Source organism: Xenopus tropicalis, chromosome 10 (assembly GCF_000004195.4).
Source record: "Xenopus tropicalis strain Nigerian chromosome 10, UCB_Xtro_10.0, whole genome shotgun sequence".
Classification (NCBI taxonomy): Eukaryota; Metazoa; Chordata; class Amphibia; order Anura; family Pipidae; genus Xenopus; species Xenopus tropicalis.
In genome coordinates, this window is record NC_030686.2 from 44,304,022 (window position 1) to 44,315,460 (window position 11,439).

Below are 11,439 nucleotides of genomic sequence, written 5' to 3' on the forward strand. Positions count from 1 at the left end.
GAAGCAGGCTGTGAGAAACCCCAAACATTGCAGCAGAGATAGCAGGAGATATTCATTGGCACAGTTCAAGCTTGAATGCTGACACGGAGTTAATGTCTGGATTGAGAATTAAACTAGGCCCTGGCATTTCAAATACACAAAGGTCTCTCTGCCTCTCATGGGCCCAGTATAAACTATTAGTCTATGGAATTTTAAATAACATCTTTGGCATTAGCAAAGCATTTGCAGATTGCCAGGCTGGATCTGGTTAGTGAAGACTGGACAATGTAACAAATCAGCGCACAACCAACAGCTCTAAATATAGGTTAGGGCTAGAGTAGATAGGAGATAATGTACTTTCTAGTCCCCATGGATTCACTTTAGACCTGTGATAGTTAAGGTCCCCATACACGGGCCGATTCTAACTGCCGATATCGGCCCCTTAGACTGATTCGGCAGCTAATTGGCCCGTGTATGGGCACTACGATGGGCCTGCCGGACCGATATCTAGCCGATATCTTGGTGCCTTCAGTAAAGACTGTAGTGCCTTTTTTGAATTCTGTCTCTGATGTACATTTTTTTTTTTTGAGCGATTGAATGAGATTTGTAGAATAGATTTGTCAGTCTAAGTCACTGATGTGGTTTAGCCAATGCTAAGCACACAGGTATTTTGAGTAGGAATGGCCAGAGACAGAATACAGCAAGCAGGGCTGGTCAGCATCACAAAAGGCAACAAATCTAATATCCATATACCCCAGTGATACTGAGACTGTAGCACATTCCATATGCCTATACAGGCGCTAGAGTACAAGGGATCCATCAAGGGTCCCTGGAACTGTGTACAACTAGAGGTTGTAGTGTCTAAATGAAATACCTGTAGGATGCATTTGCAATAACTGCACTTCAGTTGATGGCTGGGACTTGCTATTGGTGCCTAAACGGTTCTGGATAAGCTCTGAAACATAAGAGGATATAGATAGGTCAAAACATGTGATGCTGTGTAGCATGACATTGGTGTAAAACATGTGCCCCCCCTTCCCATGAGGTGTAACTATAGAGTAAGCTGTGATTGCTGGAGGCCAAGGAGGTATGGGGCGGCAGCTAATACATGTTTATATAAATGCCTTATTCCCAAAGGTAGAAGGCCTTCAATTTATTTTGCTCTGGGGCCCAGTCACTTGGTTACACCATTGCCCCCTCTGTCCTATAACTAAGCCCTTTTGGTTGTACACCCAGGCACAGCTTCTGGTACTTTTTCTCCAACTGTACAATATACAACACTCCAATGATCCAGGTACTACTTATAGAGCTGCCACCATTTCAGGAAACAAATGACAGCCTTCCAATATTTGTATTTACCCTATCAATAACATTAACTCAGTTTACTAGACCATTAGGAGGGAGTAGAAGTCATGGCAAGAGTTACCTAATGGCTAAAGTGCCCATTGTCCTTAGATTTAGTAAGGACTAATAGCACAAGGAGCGGTGCCAATATCTATAATCCTGCTTGCAAAACTGCTGCTATGTATAGGCGTTCCCGGAACCTTCGCGCTGTGCCTGTGTTTCTGGAACGGAACCTTGAGGCTAAACGCCACCGGAAGAGTCGCTGCTGCAAGATGGCGGCGCCGGGTGTCCTTAGTGGTGCGCTGCGGGCGTTCCGTGGCTTCCGTTTCGCTTCCACTTACCGCAGCGCTTACAGCCTGGAGCGTCTGTACCCGGGCAGCGATCTCCGCACTGCAGCGGTGAGTGGGACCCAGAGAGGGGCGGGTAGTGTGTGAGTGTGAGTGACAGCTGCACAAGCCAATGAGGTTGGATGTGCCCGCAGTTGTACTGATCGCATTGTAATTGTAAGGGATATGGTTAGCCCAGGTAACCAATCAGCAGTTGGCTTGTACTGGTATAGAAATAAGCCTTGTACTCACCCTGTGCTCTTTATTCCAGCTAGGAGACCAGGGAGTGGCTGATATCCCTGTGGGTGAGTAACAAGACCCTAGGCAATAGCAGCACTGACAGTATATGTATATATTACCCCAATAAGCCCTTGTTATTCCTCCTTCCCAAACACAGACCGCCTGACTATCTCCTATTGCAAAAGCAGCGGCCCTGGGGGACAGAATGTCAACAAAGGTAGGTATGGTGCCCACACAGAATGGGATAACTGCCTTAATAGCATTACTGCCTTAATAATAGCATTACTGCCTTAATAATAGCATTACTGCCTTAATAATAGCATTACTACCTTAATAATAGCATTACTACCTTAATAATAGCATTACTGCCTTAATAATAGCATTACTGGCACAGGGAGTTTGTCCCCACTGCATCTAGAGCCATTGCTTAAATGGTTAAAAGTGAATTATACTCCTCTAGATATAGAAGGATTGTGCTTAAAAAGTTGTGTTTTGGACTGATTTATTGAGAAATTACCCCAAAACCCCAATAGTCCCGCCCACCTGTGCCACTTCCTGCTGGCTGAATTCTCTGGATGTGCAGGGGGGCCGGCGGCACTGTAGGATAGGAACCAATCAGCAGCTAGGCTGACCTGATAGGGAACTGAAGCCTGTCTGTGCTTGTGTGACTGCAGGGCTGTGATTGGCTCTCCCCCTCCTACTGTGCTTCTGGCAGGGAGTGTTAGGACACGCCCACCCCTCATTCGAAACACAGATAGAGACCTGATAGGATCTATAGGGCGCTCCAATAAAGGGGCCATTTTTACAGATAGTAACATAGTAAGTTGGGTTGAAAAAAGACATACGTCCATCACGTTCAACCATAATGACTATATATAACCTGCCTAACTGCTAGTTGACCCAGAGGAAGGCAAAAAACCCCATCTGAAGCTTCTCTAATTTGCCGCAGAGGGGAAAAAATTCCTTCCTGACTCCAAGATGGCAATCGGACCAGTCCCTGGATCAACTTGTAGGATTAATTTTTAGCCCAAAGGGAAACAAGCACTATATATTATTCATAACTGCCTTCAATATCAATATGTCTCCTTTAAGCCTATTAGTGCTAGAGGGAGATGAGCCCATGCCAACAGGGCACTGCCAGGGATGCTAATGCACAGTCTAACCTGCATCTGGTTCCCATGTTACATTATGCATTGGACTAGTAGCGCTGGAAAGCCATGTAACTATGCCGTCTTTATATTAAAGGGGAACTAAGTCCATGCATAGAATGTATGCGTCTCTTCAGCCCCATCGCTATACTGATACACATGAGAGATAATATGTTATATTTATAGCTGTGCTTGTTTCTGAGGAGTAAAGTTTGCATGCTGACATAAGTCTGTTAGGGGGTAATTGGTGCTAGAGGGTAATTGCACTGTCCCTTTCTCACACAGTTAACACCAAAGCTGAAGTCAGGTTCCACTTGGCCTCCGCAGACTGGATTCCAGAGGATGTCAGGCAGAAGATCTCTGTACAGGTGATGCACTAGGCAGGTCACCTGATGTATTGCATCACAGCTCTGATGTCATGTGGGCCCGACCTATTCTGCCATCCTCCTCTCAGTCTCCTACCTTCCTTCTTGTTTAACCATCACACTGCACCCGTCTTTCATTAACCCATTAGGTGCCAGATGGTGCTCACCTGTCCTGTTATGTTCCCTCCAATCACTTCTGTTCTTCATTCCTTCTTCCTCGCTCTTCTCTCCTCTCCATTCACTGACTGTTTCTTCATTGTTCTCTTCCCTTACCCATGATCCTTATAACTGACTCCTGTCTCTTCATATGACTGACGTACTGCTTGTCTGTTTCCATTGCCTGTAACTCATAGAGCTCTTGTTCCTCTCTAGTGCAAGAACCGCATAAACAGAAGTGGGGAGTTGATTGTTGTTTCTGAGCAAAGCCGTTACCAGATGGAAAACCTGGCGGCCTGTCTGGAGAAAATCCGTGGTATTGTGGCGGATGCCGCGAAGAAGCCAAAAATGCTGAGCAAAGAGGATGTAGAAGTCCGAAGGGCAAGGTAATGCCTTGCCTGATATTCCTCTGAGAACCCAGGGTTCTAGAACAGAGAACAGCATAACTTTCTAGGAATGGACCTGATCACACATATACATGTTGTAATTAGATGAACATAAAATGTTCATCTGGGTGGAAACAAAAGAGTTAAAATGCAGCTCAGCTAGTCTATAGTGTAATGCATACCTATTTAAAGGACAAATAAACTTATATTCTTTTGAAGGATTGCAGTATATGAGGTACCAACCACTTAAAACCTTAGACCCCAGGGTCAGTTCTCCAGTCCGCAGAAAAATGCCTCAACCCAGGGTACTGTTCCTTCCCTGCCATCTATGCCAACGTCCTAGCCTTCCTCGTCCATATCCTGCGCACTCTGCTTGCACAATAGAGTAAAAAACACAGCTTTACCTTTTAGGGTGAAGACACACTGGGCTACTAGTAGCAGCTACTTTTTCATGGCTACTAAATGCCAGAAAATCCTCTGCCATAGACAATACTGAGAGTTGCCTCTGCTAAACACACATAGAGGCAGTTATCAGTAAATGATCAGCATTGTCTGTTTTAGTAGCCACGACAAGTAGCTTCAACTAGTAGCTCTGTGTGTCTTCACCCTAAAGGTCCCCATACACAGGCCTATTGTAGCTGCCGATATCGGTCCCTTGGATTGGGCAGATATCGATTGGGCAGGTTAGAAAATTCAGTCGGATCGGGGACTGAATGGGCTCATTGATGCGGTCCCCGAACCGACTGCCCCATTACCACCAGTATAATTTGATCGTTTGGCCCTGGCCCTGTTTAGCCTACATGCTTCCCAATATCGCCCACCCGTAGGTGGGGATATCGGGGAAGATCCGCTCGCTTGGCGAATCTTAATGTGTATGGGGACCTTTAAAGTCGCATTTTTTTCTCTACTTTGCATGCCTGCTATCCTGAATAGGGCAGCGGATCTCTGGGGTATTGAGAAACATTGGCAGTGCAAAAAATTCAGGAATTGTAAGGCCGGCACACTTTAAACCAAGTCAGGGGTTGGTTAGTAACTATATACGCTGGGGGGGTACCTAACGCATTGTTCCAACTCACTGAGCTTGTAGGAAAGTCTGCCACTGACTAAACTTTTGCTCTTTACAGGGTAGAGAAAATGAACCGCGAGCGACTGCAACAGAAGAAGATTGAATCTACCATAAAACAGAGCCGGCGAGCGAGCTTGGACTGAGAGCAGTGATAGTGAATGCTGAGACTCGCAGTTCAGCAATTGCTGGGACTTCTTATGTTTTGGACCCAACTCTTATTTGGGGAAAACGTACTGCCTAGGAAATCTATTGGCACCGAATCATATCAATCCCTGAGGGCTCCGGAGCCGAAGGTCATGCTGGGAAGCAGGGGGTTAGGGGTGCTTGCTGATCTCTGCACCCCAAGTCTGTTTATGGAGGCTAAATAAACTCATTATGAAACTCATCGGTATTGTCTGTTATATTTCAGAAACTAGGATTTGTATGTGTGTGTTTGTAACGCTTCTAATATTCACTATTTTATTTATCATACCCAGTAACCAGAGATGGAATGTAGCACAACGGGCCGGCTCATAAGCATTTTTGAATGCTGGACCTTAGCCGTATATACTTGATAAAGGATGAAATATGATGTAGACATTGATATTCTGAGACAATTTTCAATTGGTCTTCATTTTCTATGGTTTTCGGTTATTTAGCTTTTTGTCCAGCAGCTCTCCATTTGTTTATTTTATCTGGTTGCTAGGGTCTTATTTACTCTAGAACCCAGGCAGCAGTTTAAACCAAAGATGGAAATATGAATAGTAGAGGGCCTGCATAGAACAATATGTAATAAAAAGTAACAATAATGCATTTGTAGCGTCACAGAGCAGTAGTTTCTGGCTGCCGGGGTCAGTGACCCCCATTTGAAGTCTGGAAAGAGGCAGAAGAGAAAGGCAAATAATGAAAAAACTTAAAATAAATCATGAAGACCAATTGCAAAGTTACTAGGAATTGGGCAATCTATGACATACTAATCTACAATGTGCACTATAATGCCATGTTCAGTCTGGAGTGCAGTGAAGCAGTGGGTTTTACCCTGCACATCAACAGCAAAGCAGAGAAAATCCAGGCATTCCAAGTACCCAGAGGCCCAAACAGCCCCCCCCCAGCCCAATAAATAGTGACTGTCTATGGCACCTTACAGCAGCCCCTCTGGCATTTGTCTGAACCCACAGATTGCCAGTCTGGGCCTGGGTCCTGGCATTCCAAGTACCCAGAGGCCCAAACAGCCCCCCAGCCCAATAAATAGTGACTATGGCACCTTACAGCAGCCCCTCTGGCATTTGCCTGAACCCACAGATTGCCAGTCTGGGCCTGGGTCCTGGCATTCCAAGTACCCAGAGGCCCAAACAGCCCCCCAGCCCAATAAATAGTGACTATGGCACCTTACAGCAGCCCCTCTGGCATTTGCCTGAACCCACAGATTGCCAGTCTGGGCCTGGGTCCTGGCATTCCAAGTACCCAGAGGCCCAAACAGCCCCCCCCCAGCCCAATAAATAGTGACTGTCTATGGCACCTTACAGCAGCCCCTCTGGCATTTGCCTGAACCCACAGATTGCCAGTCTGGGCCTGGGTCCTGGCATTCCAAGTACCCAGAGGCACAAACACTCCCCCCCCCCAGCCCAATAAATAGTGACTGACTATGGCACCTTACAGCAGCCCCTGTGGCATTTGCCTGAACCCACAGATTGCCAGTCTGGGCCTGGGCCTTGGCATTCCCAGTACCCAGAGGCACAAACAGCCCCCCCAGCCCAATAAATAGTGACTGTCTATGGCACCTTACAGCAGCCCCTCTGGCATTTGCCTGAACCCACAGATTGCCAGTCTGGGCCTGGGTCCTGGCATTCCAAGTACCCAGAGGCCCAAACAGCGCCCCCCAGCCCAATAAATAGTGACTATGGCACCTTACAGCAGCCCCTCTTGAGCTACACAGGGAAACTGATACTATTATTTGATCTTTGTGAGGTAGATCATTAGATGGCTCAGTGCACAGAACAGTTGCAACAAAGGTTGAAGGGAGGGGGGTTGTATACTGGGAATCTAATTATCTACCACACATTCACAATCTCCCTGTTTAGCTCAAGAAATAACAAAGACCAAATGGTTTAAGGGTGCCTTTTACCACCCAACCTTTGGAGTAAGGTGACCAGATCACTTGAAAATCCAGGGACACATTCAATAAATACATGTTGCAGGGCTAGACTGATTGTATTTACATTCAATTGCAATCAGTGCAGCCCTTCTAGAAGGATTATTTAGATGTGTCCCTGAATTTTCAAATGATATGGTCACCCTAAATCAGAGCAAAACGATTTAGGCCAATAAAGTGCTCAATGTAATTGTCCTTATAAACATGATAAGAGCTATAGTATTACAAACAGCTGATATATGCATGGATAAATGCCCTCATACCCAGGGCAGGAGTTATACACCAACATATAATACATATACTTTGGCCATGTAGTGTACAGGCCCTGTGTCTGTACCCCCTTGTTCCATGTAGTGTATAGGCCCTGTGTCTGCACCCCCTTGTTCCATGTAGTGTATAGGCCCTGTGTCTGCACCCCCTTGTTCCATGTAGTGTATAGGCCCTGTGTCTGCACCCCCTTGTTCCATGTAGTGTACAGGCCCTGTGTCTGTACCCCTTTCCATGTGTATAGGCCCTGTGTCTGTACCCCCTTGTTCCATGTAGTGTACAGGCCCTGTGTCTGTACCCCCTTGTTCCATGTAGTGTATAGGCCCTGTGTCTGCACCCCCTTGTTCCATGTAGTGTATAGGCCCTGTGTCTGCACCCCCTTGTTCCATGTAGTGTATAGGCCCTGTGTCTGCACCCCCTTGTTCCATGTAGTGTATAGGCCCTGTGTCTGCACCCCCTTGTTCCATGTAGTGTACAGGCCCTGTGTCTGTACCCCCTTGTTCCATGTAGTGTATAGGCCCTGTGTCTGTACCCCCTTGTCCATGTAGGTAAGGCCCTGTGTCTGTACCCCTTGTTCCATGTAGTGTATAGGCCCTGTGTCTGCACCCCCTTGTTCCATGTAGTGTATAGGCCCTGTGTCTGCACCCCCTTGTTCCATGTAGTGTATAGGCCCTGTGTCTGCACCCCCTTGTTCCATGTAGTGTATAGGCCCTGTGTCTGCACCCCCTTGTTCCATGTAGTGTATAGGCCCTGTGTCTGCACCCCCTTGTTCCATGTAGTGTATAGGCCCTGTGTCTGCACCCCCTTGTTCCATGTAGTGTACAGGCCCTGTGTCTGCACCCCCTTGTTCCATGTAGTGTATAGGCCCTGTGTCTGCACCCCCTTGTTCCATGTAGTGTATAGGCCCTGTGTCTGCACCCCCTTGTTCCATGTAGTGTATAGGCCCTGTGTCTGCACCCCCTTGTTCCATGTAGTGTATAGGCCCTGTGTCTGCACCCCCTTGTTCCATGTAGTGTATAGGCCCTGTGTCTGCACCCCCTTGTTCCATGTAGTGTATAGGCCCTGTGTCTGCACCCCCTTGTTCCATGTAGTGTACAGGCCCCTGTGTCTGCACCCCCTTGTTCCATGTAGTGTATAGGCCCTGTGTCTGCACCCCCTTGTTCCATGTAGTGTATAGGCCCTGTGTCTGCACCCCCTTGTTCCATGTAGTGTATAGGCCCTGTGTCTGCACCCCCTTGTTCCATGTAGTGTATAGGCCCTGTGTCTGCACCCCCTTATTCCATGTAGTGTACAGGCCCTGTGTCTGCACCCCCTTGTTCCATGTAGTGTATAGGCCCTGTGTCTGCACCCCCTTGTTCCATGTAGTGTATAGGCCCTGTGTCTGCACCCCCTTGTTCCATGTAGTGTATAGGCCCTGTGTCTGCACCCCCTTGTTCCATGTAGTGTATAGGCCCTGTGTCTGCACCCCCTTATTCCATGTAGTGTACAGGCCCTGTGTCTGCACCCCCTTGTTCCATGTAGTGTATAGGCCCTGTGTCTGCACCCTCTTGTTCCATGTAGTGTACAGGCCCTGTGTCTGCACCCCCTTATTCCATGTAGTGTATAGGCCCTGTGTCTGCACCCCCTTGTTCCATGTAGTGTACAGGCCCTGTGTCTGCACCCCCTTGTTCCATGTAGTGTATAGGCCCTGTGTCTGCACCCCCTTGTTCCATGTAGTGTATAGGCCCTGTGTCTGCACCCCCTTGTTCCATGTAGTGTATAGGCCCTGTGTCTGCACCCCCTTGTTCCATGTAGTGTATAGGCTCTGTGTCTGCACCCCCTTGTCCATGTAGTGTATAGGCCCTGTGTCTGCCACCCCCTTGTTCCATGTAGTGTATAGGCTCTGTGTCTGCACCCCCTTGTTCCATGTAGTGTACAGGCCCTGTGTCTGCACCCCCTTGTTCCATGTAGTGTATAGGCCCTGTGTCTGCACCCCCTTGTTCCATGTAGTGTATAGGCCCTGTGTCTGCACCCCCTTTCCATGTAGTGTATAGGCCCTGTGTCTGCACCCCCTTGTTCCATGTAGTGTACAGGCCCTGTGTCTGCACCCCCTTGTTCCATGTAGTGTATAGGCCCTGTGTCTGCACCCCCTTGTTCCATGTAGTGTATAGGCCTGTTCTTCCATGTAGTGTATAGCCCTGTGTCTGCACCCCCTTGTTCCATGTAGTGTATAGGCCCTGTGTCTGCACCCCCTTGTTCCATGTAGTGTATAGGCCCTGTGTCTGCACCCCCTTGTTCCATGTAGTGTACAGGCCCTGTGTCTGCACCCCCTTATTCCATGTAGTGTACAGGCCCTGTGTCTGCACCCCCTTGTTCCATGTAGTGTACAGGCCCTGTGTCTGCACCCCCTTGTTCCATGTAGTGTATAGGCCCTGTGTCTGCACCCCCTTGTTCCATGTAGTGTACAGGCCCTGTGTCTGCACCCCCTTGTTCCATGTAGTGTATAGGCCCTGTGTCTGCACCCCCTTGTTCCATGTAGTGTATAGGCCCTGTGTCTGCACCCCCTTGTTCCATGTAGTGTACAGGCCCTGTGTCTGCACCCCCTTGTTCCATGTAGTGTATAGGCCCTGTGTCTGCACCCCCTTGTTCCATGTAGTGTATAGGCCCTGTGTCTGCACCCCCTTGTTCCATGTAGTGTATAGGCCCTGTGTCTGCACCCCCTTGTTCCACATAGGTGCAATGAATAAAGCTTGAGCTAAACATAACCTTTGCTTGTTTTAATCATGAAAAACATTATGATTTCTGTTATTTAAACGGCAATATTTGACTCCGGCCTTACTGTGAGACGAGGGGACTGCGCCATAATGGGCATCTCTTTCATTCCAGCACCTACAGAAGGGCAGAGTATGAACATTGTAAGGCACTCGGGCAGATTTATACAATGAGAAAAGGCTTGAAACTGTAGGACTGAGGGCACATAACATATCCCAGACTGCAAGATGTACAGCTACACCGGCCCCACATAAGGAGATCTTTCACTGTACAGAGAGAAAAGAAACTGTAGCACAAATGGGGGCACAGTGGTATATGGGTGGGGAGTGAAAGTGAGCCAATGAACACTGCAGGCAAAGCTGTTTGGGGCGGGTATAAGTGGGTACAAGCCGGGCATCTAAGGCTGCCCAATGCTGACCTCTACTCCCACCCTGCCCGACTCAGAACCACACTAAGTAGTATTTGGCTACTACTACTACTTGGTCCATTGCCCCCCTTACTGCCTGCAATACCCCATGCCAATGAACACTGCAGGCAAAGCTGTTTGGGGTTCGTACAAGCCGGGCATCTAAGCCTGCCCAATGCTGACCTCTACTACCACCCTGCCCGACTCAGAACCACACTAAGTAGTATTAAGCAACTACTACTACTTGGTCCAATGCCCCCCCTTACTGCCTGCAATACCCCAGGCCAATGAACACTGCAGGCAAAGCTGTTTGGGGTGGGTACAAGCCGGGCATCTAAGCCTGCCCAATGCTGACCTCTACTACCACCCTGCCCGACTCAGAACCACACTAAGTAGTATTTGGCTACTACTACTACTTGGTCCATTGCCCCCCTTACTGCCTGCAATACCCCATGCCAATGAACACTGCAGGCAAAGCTGTTTGGGGTGGGTACAAGCCGGGCATCTAAGCCTGCCCAATGCTGACCTCTACTACCACCCTGCCCGACTCAGAACCACACTAAGTAGTATTAAGCAACTACTACTACTTGGTCCAATGCCCCCCCTTACTGCCTGCAATACCCCAGGCCAATGAACACTGCAGGCAAAGCTGTTTGGGGTGGGTACAAGCCGGGCATCTAAGGCTGCCCAATGCTGAACTCTACTACCACCCTGCCCGACTCAGAACCACACTAAGTAGTATTCAGCTACTACTACTGCTTGGTCCAATGCCCCCCCTTACTGCCTGCAATACCCCAGGCACATGCTCCCTGCCAGACTCACCAGCATATTCAATTCACCCCCCCATCATTGTGCCCTAGGAACTTGCCCTTTC

At 48.3% G+C, this 11,439-nt stretch overlaps 1 protein-coding gene across 1 annotated transcript; it reads left to right on the forward strand.

The window, feature by feature from the left end:
* The first annotated feature begins 867 nt into the window (after nt 1-867).
* mrpl58 (mitochondrial ribosomal protein L58) lies at nt 868-5,395 on the forward strand. Its single transcript, XM_002939981.5, has 6 exons — nt 868-1,721; nt 1,921-1,954; nt 2,047-2,106; nt 3,323-3,405; nt 3,775-3,944; nt 5,069-5,395. Exons 1-6 carry the CDS (start codon nt 1,503-1,505, stop codon nt 5,151-5,153), a joined length of 651 nt encoding a protein of 216 aa, XP_002940027.3. The 5' UTR covers nt 868-1,502; the 3' UTR covers nt 5,154-5,395.
* Nucleotides 5,396-11,439: the final 6,044 nt, after the last annotated feature.

What these genes read in the sequence shown, in the direction of transcription:
- mrpl58 (XM_002939981.5), top strand. Translation starts at nt 1,503, where the DNA reads ATGTATAGGCGTTCCCGGAACCTTCGCGCTGTGCCTGTGTTTCTGGAA. An exon ending in GCGATCTCCGCACTGCAGCG is followed by an intron (nt 1,722 to 1,920) that starts GTGAGTGGGACC and finishes TCTTTATTCCAG; the next exon opens with CTAGGAGACCAGGGAGTGGC. An exon ending in GTAGAAGTCCGAAGGGCAAG is followed by an intron (nt 3,945 to 5,068) that starts GTAATGCCTTGC and finishes TGCTCTTTACAG; the next exon opens with GGTAGAGAAAATGAACCGCG.